This window comes from Berghia stephanieae, unplaced genomic scaffold (genome assembly GCF_034508935.2).
Source record: "Berghia stephanieae isolate SIO BIC M18660-M18661 unplaced genomic scaffold, UCSD_Bste_1.3 scaffold395, whole genome shotgun sequence".
Classification (NCBI taxonomy): Eukaryota; Metazoa; Mollusca; class Gastropoda; order Nudibranchia; family Aeolidiidae; genus Berghia; species Berghia stephanieae.
The window spans coordinates 5,001-15,000 of NW_027625233.1; the positions used below are offsets into that span (position 1 = coordinate 5,001).

The following is a 10,000-nucleotide window of genomic DNA, read 5'->3' on the forward strand; positions in this document are numbered from 1 at the left end:
AGTGAGGACAGTCGCCGGTCTTCCCCTCTGGGACCGGTCTTCGGTTCACAGCTAAAAGACCGTCGGACCGCGGTCCAGACCGATCTTCAGCGCGACACTAATATCCATCAACCATGGACAAAGAGCTTTACAAATGGTCCCTGACCAACAGCAACACGTACCATGTAGAACGAGACACAGACAACGCTGTTAACGGCCAGCCAGGTGCTCATTTTACACCTGATAACGGTGAGAGAATGTGAGTAAAGAGCCTTATTTTAGGACTCAACTATACGCCGCTCACAGCCTGAATCGAACCCAGGATCTTCCGATCCAAAGGCAGGTGTCACACATCTAGAGCCGTACAAGACCGTACACTTAACTTCCTACAGTATTTGTGTGGCACTGTGAAACAAAAACAAACAATAAGATCTGTTGGCTTTAAAAAATCTTAAATTCATATCGCCCCCCCCCCCCCCCCCACACACACACACACCCCAACCCTCCCCGCCTCCCAATTAATACCCCTATCCCTCCCCCTCCCCCTCCCCCCCCCCCCCCATTTATCCCATTGCCCAATCATTCACTATACAGGTGACACCGCAAGTGGCCCGAACGGTCATGCTGGCAGACCTGGTGAGTACGGCTATGTGATCTAGTGGTATGACACGCGTTTTCGGATCGGAAGGTCCTGGGTTCGAGCCTAGCTCGGCGCATAGTTGAGTCCCTGAAAAAGGCTCTTTTTACTCACATTCTCTCACCGTACACAGGTGTAAAATGAGTACCTCGTCGTTAACAGCGTTGTTTTAGTTGGAGAAAAAAAAATGTATTATCTCCTAACAGGCACCATGCCTTGTTCCACATGTTACGCATTGCTGTTGAGCAGGGACCCTTTGTAAAGTGCTTTAGGCAAGTTTAGTGGATATTGCGCTACATAAAAGTTCAATTTTTACTTCCGTCGTACACCAGTGCCCATTATTTATGAAGGCAGACTAGAGTTGCCTAGTCTGAAACCCCAGCGAAGAAAGTGACGTAAAAAAGTAGGTTCTTGTGAGCATTTTCTAGTCTCTGACTAGGCATGATTTTGTCAGAAAAAGTCATACATAATATACAGTGGCTATTGCGCTATAGGGAATGAGATTAGCGGAAGAGTAGCGTCCCTTGATTGGACGTCACCCATAGTCTGTGACATCACCGGCGGAAAAGTTATTAGAGAGATAACGTCATGTTGGTTGTGCGCATATGTCTCCGGCGTCCGCGAGGACGAGAGACACATGCGCACAACCAACATGACGTTATCTCTCTAATAACTTTTCCGCCGGTGACGTCACAGACTATGGGTGACGTCCAATCAAGGGACGCTACTCTTCCGCTAATCTCATTCCCTATATAAAAGCTCAAGTTATTTATTTTTAAAGCGTTTGTAAAAAAAAAAAAAAAATGACGCCTAACAGACAATATCTGTACAATATGAAATGGCATTAAAGGGAATAACTAAAATGTGAAGCGCATTGAACATGGTATAATTCTATATAAATGCTCTTTCTAAATATATTTATATTTATTCTTTATTCAGGCGAAGTTCCAGAGCCTCCCCCGTTCTTCGGTGAGATTTTTGTACTTGAATCTTTTTGAAACTGTTATAACGGGTATTTCTTCCTTACGAAACTCTCCGAAACACGAAGAAACCCGCCGAAACCCGTTGAAACCCGGCAAAGTTATGGGAAGTAGGCAGTAGCAATGGGGGAGTGAACCCGGGACTCAGGGAAGTGTACACCACTGGAGAGTGAACCTGGGACCTGGTTTCGGCAGGTTACGTAAAAAAGCAATTACTTTTTTTTTTTTTTTTTTTACGAAACCCGACAAAATCCGACAATATCCGACAAAGTTATGGGAAGTAGGCAACAGTGGGGAGTGTACCTGAGACTCAGTGAAGTGTTTATCAGTGGGAAGTGTACCTAAGACGATGGGTTTTCTTTGGGGTTCGTCGGGTTTCGTAAAAAAGAAACACCGGTTATAACAGCTAAACTCTGGAAAAATTCTTCTTTGAAATATCCATCGATTTAAATGGCCCTCTTCTTGGCAAAAACGTTCAAACCTCGGACATTGCGTAAAACCCCGTGAGGTCCCAGGTTTGAGAGTTTTTTTCCAAGATGAGAATCATTTATTTCGATCAATATTTTGAAGGACGAGTTTCCTGGCCAATTTTTAAAATAGGATTCAATAGTCTGATGTCACGTCCGCCCAGAAACCAGCAGCGTGGTTCTAAAGAAAGAAAACCGGTACTCTTTATTCTTCATGCTGGCTAGAACTTTTTCACATGTCATGTGATCAGATTGTATAAAAGTCAAAACAAGATCAGATTTATAATGATTTTCTCCTCTGGATACACTTTTATGCTCGCCTGAGAAATATTTCATAAGGGTGGTGATTGAGATAATGGCGTCCACCATTGTTCCGATAATTAGAACCAGTTGCTATGCGTCATTGCGAAGAAAGTGACGTCACAATTGTTGAACACTATTGTTTATTCCTTTGTTTCTCACCTCATCATAAAATTCTTATGCTGTTCCTTCAGTTTATGATGATGACGATGATGATAAAGCTGGCAATGTAGATGACGACATTGATAATGACGATGATAATGATGAAAACATTCATAGTCATAGCGATAGTGGTAGTGGTAAAATTATTGGTGGTGGTGGTTGTTTGTGGCGATGGTGATGGTGGTGGTAGTAGTATTGTTAGTGATGATGATGATGATGATGATGATGATGATGATGATGATGGTGATGATGATGATGATGATGATGACGATGATGATGATGATGATGATGATGATGATGATGATGATGATGATGATGATGATGATGATGATGATGATGATGATGGTGGTGGTGGTGGTGGTGGTGTAGGCTTCCAGCCCTATCCTGCGTTCTATTCCATTATGTTTAACACTTCATATTAATTTGACTTTTACATGTGCCCATCGCCCATTTCATTGTTCACCTTTGGTCGCGTCAGAAGATATGATCTTCAACGATCTTCTTCTTTTATTTTCCAACACCCCCGTTCGCTTTTGATTACAAATCACTCTGCTATTTAGATTGTTTTTTTAACGGTAACATCTTGTTATATAATAATATGCAAATAATTCTAAGATTGTGCGCCTATGTGGTTTAGTGGCTTGACACACCAACTGTGCATGCACATCGCCTCAAGATCAATCTAATTTTAATTGTTTTTCTTTTTCACCGTTTCAAAATTCCAGGAAGGTTTGGAATGAGATGCCCGATGGCCCGGACATGTGAGTATGACATTACAAGACTCTTCATATTCTTATTTTTTTCTCTTTAATGCAAATTCAAGCGGCTTGACTCCAAGATGGAGGGACGCCATCTTGTAAAAATTATTTGGGAGTCTGGCTGAGAAAACCCGGGGAGATGCGGCAAGCTTCGATTCGAGATATGAGCCAGAATGGAAGATAAATTGTTTCCCATATCAACACATTTTATTCAGAAAAAAAAATCATAACTTGGGTTCTATATTCTAATAGACATAGAAAGAAAATTTAGGGAAATGATCAGAAAGATGTGGTCTACACCTCTGTATACATAACTCAATTTATGAAATTTGCGCATCAAATATGGCCGATATTCATGAAGATGGGATGCAGCATAACATTCTTATTAATCTCCTGTGATGGTCTGCCAAATAGGATTCAACAGTCTGATGTCATATCCGCCCAACAACCAGCAGCTTGGTTCTAAACAAAGAAAATTTGTACTTTTTATTCTTCGTGCTGACTATAACTTTTTCACATGTCAGGTGATCAGAATGTATAAAAGTCAAAACATTATCAGATTTATAATGTTTTTCTCCTCTGGATACACTTTTATGCTCGTCGGAGAAGTATTTCATAATGACTTCCGCCATTGTTCCGATAGTTTAGAACCGGTTACTAAGTTAACATGCGTCATTAAGAGGGAAGTGGCGTCACGACTGTTGAACCAAATTGGGCTATGGAACAGTATTGAGCTCCTTTTGGCGAGTTCAATTCATGTAATCACATTACACAACGACAAATAGACTACGGTCAAAACATACAAGAACAACTGCCAACATGTACAAATGAGGGCTCCAAGAATCACCAACATGCCCAAAGTGCAACCAAGCACCACAAGATGCAAACCACCTCGTACTAGATTGCCCAGAGACAAAACTGGAAGGGGGATTTGAAACCATCAACAAATGTGATGATGACTTCCGAACCCGGATTGATACCTTGAACATAGAAGTGTAGCCGAACGATACTACTACTATGTGGTTTATGTGGTCTAGTGGTATGACACTCGCTTTCGGATCAGAAGGTCCTGGGTTCGAGCCTCGCGCTCGGCGCATAGTTGAGTCCTTGGAAAAGGCTCTTTACACATTCTCTCACCGTACTCAGGTGTAAAATGAGTACATGGCCGTTAACAGCGTTGTCTTTGTCCGAAAAATTGTAATATCGCCTAACAGGCGTCGTGTCCCGTCCTACATGTTAAATGTTGCTGTTGACCAGGGACCCATTGTAAAGCACGTTGAGCACATTTAGTGGATATGCGCTATATAAAAAATATTAAAAATAAAAATTTCTACTACACAACGACAGTTTCGACCCCGTGAGGTTATTCCGAAATAAAAGGAAGGGAATAATGAGGGCATTTTAAAAAGTTCAGGTTCCTTTTGCAAGATTTGTTGATGTAATGAAGGATAATGACTTATGCTTATAGCAAAAATGTATGACTTTTCCTTAGACGATAGTAAAAACCAGATGTAAATATCTGTGATAGTTTTAGAATAATAAATCTTTGAAACTAGGGGAATACTTTATGAGCATCTGATAATTTCAATCTCCTTCTGCTTGTACCTATCTATCTATCTATCTACCTATCTATCTATCTATCTATCTATCTATCTATCTATCTATCTATCTATCTATCTATTATTATTTAAAATATTTACCACAATGTTTGAGACAGTCTACATTAATGTTTCAGGCTTAATTTGCCATCGTCAGGACTGAGTTGTTTTGTTGACTGTTGTTGTTTCTTGAAGTGGTTCCGGTTTAAAGTTGCTTAACAGGAATTTACGTAAATTCCTGTTAAGCAACTTTAAACCGGAACCTCTTCAAGAAACAACAACAGTCAACAAAACAACTCAGTCCTGACGATGGCAAATTAAGCCTGAAACATTAATGTAGACTGTCTCAAACATTGTGGTAAATATTTTAAATAATAATAATTCGCTCCATTACTGCATGTCGAGCACTTTTCGTACCATATTTGTATCAAACACAATTCAATATCTATCTATCTATCTATCTATCTATCTATCTATCTATCTATCTATCTATCTATCTATCTATCTATCTATCTATCTATCTATCTATCTATCTGTCTATCTATCTATCTACTATGTATCTATCTATCTATCTATCTATCTATCTATCTATCTATCTATCTATCTATCTGTCTATCTATCTATCTATCTATCTATCTATCTATCTATCTCCCTATATATATATATATATATATATATATATATATCTACCAATCTATCTATCTATCTATCTATCTATCTATCTATCTATCTATCTATCTATCTATCTATCTATCTATCTATCTATCTATCTATCTACCAATCTATATATCTATCTATATATCTATCTATCTGTCTATCTATCTATTTATATATGTCTTTGCATGTCTTTCCGCACTTGTGTCTATTTACTTGTCATTTATAGTCACTATGATACAAACATGGTTTGTTTATAATTTGTTTGTTTGGTTGGTTTTTTTTTTTTTTGTTTTTTTTTTGCCCCTTGGCTCCTGGCCTTTGACCTGTAGGGGAAGAATACCGTATGAACTGCGCTGAATACATTGACGAGAACTGTGGGTGTGTCTATGACGACATGCATATTGACAGGGATATGTGTCTCAGTGGGAACAGGTAAGATAAACAAACAAACACTGTGGGTGTGTCTATGACGACATGCATATTGACAGGGATATGTGTCTCAATGGGAACAGGTAAGATAAACAAACAAACACTGTGGGTGTGTCTATGACGACATGCATATTGACAGGGATATGTGTCTCAATGGGAACAGGTAAGATAAACAAACACTGTGGGTGTGTCTATGACGACATGCATATTGACAGGTATATGTGTCTCGATGGGAACAGGTAAGATAAACAAACAAACACTGTGGGTGTGTCTATGACGACATGCATATTGACAGGGATATGTGTCTCAATGGGAACAGGTAAGATAAACAAACAAACACTGTGGGTGTGTCTATGACGACATGCATATTGACAGGGACATGTGTCTCAATGGGAGCAGGTAAGATAAACAAACAAACACTGTGGGTGTGTCTATGACGACATGCATATTGACAGGGACATGTGTCTCCATGGGAACAGGTAAGATAAACAAACACTGTGGATGAGTCTATGACGACATGCATATTGACAGGGATATGTGTCTCAATGGGAACAGGTAAGATAAACAAACAAACAAACAAAATCAAATTGCGCCCTCCTTCCGCATCGACACCATCAGAGATCCCGTCGCCTAGGCGTTCCATGAAGGAATATTATACTGTCGTACTCTGAAAAAGACCCATAGCATGACATTTTAAAATTTGGCCAGAAAACTCGTCCTTCAAATATCGATCGACTTAAATGACCCTCATCTTGGCAACAACAAAAAACAAACAAAAACAAGAAAAAAAAACAACTCTAAAACCTGCTTCACAGATAGGCGTGATATAAAAATAGTCTAATTGAAAAGCCAAAATTCGCTAAGTCCCTGTTTTGAACGTTTTTGCCAAGATGAGGGTAATTTAAATCGATCGATATTTGAAGGACGAGTTTACTGGTCAAATATTTTTTAACGAGTTTTTTTTCAAGAGTTGAGCAGTTAACTAGATAAGGACTCCTGTTGTCACGGTCCCAACCTACAACGAACGACTTGTAAAAAAAAACAAGTCCGAAGATATGTCCTATAACTCTGTTTTGTTCCACATCGTTCGTCGTTCGCTGTAAGTTGGTAACGTAGTCGATAACCCCTCCTTTCCACCCATAGGAAAATCGTCACATTCGTAACGATGTAACCGACCATTTTCTCATTCTGATTTCTCTCATACATCGCAAAATGTAAAGAAATGCTTTGATAACAGCTATAAATACTAAACACTGTGTTGTAGAGCTCACTTGTTACTTTTTGTTTGAGTAAGAAAAGTCTATTTTTGTGTTGGGTGGGAAAGAATTTTCGGGGGAAATTCTAAAAATAGCTGGTAAGGAGAGGGTAACATGAAAATATCTTTGTGTAACAGATACAATGTCTAATATGATTTCAGGACTGAGTACGAGAGACTGGTACATCAACAGGAGGCTCTAGAGAGGGAAAGAGATGAATTGAGAGTCAGGAACGGGGAACTTTCCTCCGGCGAGAGGTATGTGCTTATAATAATAATAATAATAATAATAATAATAATAATAATAATAATAATAATAATAATAATAATAATAATAATAATAACAATATACTTTATTCATCCAAAAAAAATGGAAATTCGTTTACAGGCGTGGCTGCATAAAAATTTATAAACACAAAGTTGAGAATCTATGGCGACAATGTATACTTATATATATATATATATATATATATATATATATATATATATATATATATATATATGTAATAAAGTCAGACAACCGGGTAGCTGATGCCGGCGAGTGTGATAGAGACAACCGGTAGTTGATGCCGGCGAGTGTGATACTGATGGAGACAACCGGGTAGTTGATGCCGGCGAGTGTGATACTGATGGAGACAACCGGTTAGTTGATGCCGGCGAGTGTGATACTGATGGAGACAACCGGGTAGTTGATGCCGGCGAGTGGTAGTAGTGGTATTGGCAGAGTGTAGAGGCCGTGGGAGTGGATGGATTCGGTCCCGGGGTCGACTTAAGAGTTCCAGACTGTAACTGCGGCGGTGGTGCTCAAGTGAGGAAGATAGATCGAGACAATGAAGTGACAGTTTAGTACTACTGTTAGTGATAGTAGCATGACTTCATGTGTCAGAAGTAGAAGTAGGGAGTTGATTTCATGAGCGAAGAGCACACACCACAGTCAAGTCCGGAGACACTATAGTCTACCCGAGTCCCTAGCCCATCCACTCCAGGGTAGTGGAGGCGATCAAACAACAAAGGCCAGGATGTAAAATGATGAAGTCTTTATTCAGGAACAATGGAACAGATCATTCTTTTGTATAGTATTCTATAGGCGGGTAGCAATGAATGGATCAATGAATGAATGAAAAGAATGGATGACAGAATAATCTCATAGCAGTTAAAAATAGATTTAGCGCGGACGTCAAGGAAAGCACCTACGTCACTGGTCCAGGTAAAGTGATGCGTAGACTGAAGTGAGTAAACTCGATCGAGTTGTGTGCATCTTCATGATTTAAACAAATTAATGCAAATAACATAGGACATGTATGAAGGAACGAATAAGTCTAAACTAAAGAGTTATGCTACAAAATCAATCATAGTGAATTGCAGAGTTAAAGAGTAAATGTTTAGCTCGTAATAAGTAATCAAAGGCGTTAACGTTATGGCTGTATGAAATATTTAAGTAGCAATTATTAAGTGTACAGAAGAACAAAGTAGATTTATGACTCAAGGTAGGTGGCTAGAAAGCTATGATTTGCCAGAATTAGTGATATAAGTTTGTAAATGATCATAGTTGTTAAAATGAAGTTATAACGATGTGAAGTGATGAAAGAAAGAAAGCACACAAAAATATAGTATCAAGCCAGAAGTCACACCCAGCCGAAGATAAAAATAGTACTACATCGAGAGACTACCTGTGTAAGGGCTTAACACACAACACACAGTGTACTATTGATCATAGTAACACACACGAGTAAAGGAATGTTGATATCAACCACAGAGGCACACAGTCTTGCATTACTTGTATACATTTAAATAGTGATGGGAGCGACAAGTAGTAAAGAGTAATAGAGTACAAAATCAAATAACATTAGATAGAATGGTCATTCTATTACATATCCCCCAACTCGAACCGTTCTATGTCCTCATAGAACAAATTATTTAATTATCAATGGTCAACTAGGCAGAGAGGATTCAATGTACGAATTCAACTTGAAAGAAATGCAATCAATGTAAATTTACGTCGCTTCAGCAAAGCGGTATAAGTATAAGATGAGAAAAGCGTTCAAACTTGAAATACGAACGTCTCAAATATGAGGAGGCTCATGTCGAATATAGACATGGAAATATTAAGTGGACATCGCCTGTTAGCGGTAAAGGTAGTAAGAACTACACTGTTATAATTATAAGCAATAGTTTAAACATTCCATAATTACATTGTATGTTTCATTATGAATCATGAGCATATTATTGCAAAATTAATGGGAACAAACGAGATATTGAATCAATATACATGAGAATCCTACAAAACATGGATTATCTCACCAACGTGGTGGTCAAGCTCAGGCAGATCCTTGCATTTGGCGTGACGTCGTCTGGGCAGATGTGTGCAGGCGGGATTCTGTGACGTGGTTTCACTTTCACAGACGCGACTTTTAGGAACACCGGCCACCACTTGACGACGATGCCTTTGGATAGTTGCATGGCAGTAATAGGGACGAGGCTCCATCTGGTTGGTTAATTCACGTTGGTAAGACACACAGGTCATCACGGGCACAGACACATGGGTCATCACGGGCACAGACACATAGGTCATCACGGGCAAAGACACACAGGTCATCACGGGCACAGGCACACGGTCATCACGGGCACAGACACACAGGTCATCTCGGGAACAGGCACACGGTCATCACGGGCACAGACACACAGGTCATCACGGGCACAGACACACAGGTCATCTCGGGCACTGAGACACGGGTCATTACGGGCACAGGCACACTGTCATCTCGGGCACAGACACGT

General features: G+C 39.5%; 1 protein-coding gene across 1 annotated transcript in view; it reads left to right on the forward strand.

The window, feature by feature from the left end:
- Nucleotides 1–10,000, forward strand: part of LOC144961748 (uncharacterized) — a gene marked incomplete at its 5' end in the record, with an annotated part of 16,643 nt that overhangs the window by 4,037 nt on the left and 2,606 nt on the right. The window contains 5 exons of the mRNA XM_078894838.1: nt 574–615; nt 1,556–1,585; nt 3,251–3,286; nt 5,868–5,970; nt 7,385–7,480. Coding sequence (XP_078750964.1) covers nt 574–615; nt 1,556–1,585; nt 3,251–3,286; nt 5,868–5,970; nt 7,385–7,480 — 307 coding nt within the window. The remainder of the gene's footprint in view (nt 1–573; nt 616–1,555; nt 1,586–3,250; nt 3,287–5,867; nt 5,971–7,384; nt 7,481–10,000) is intronic.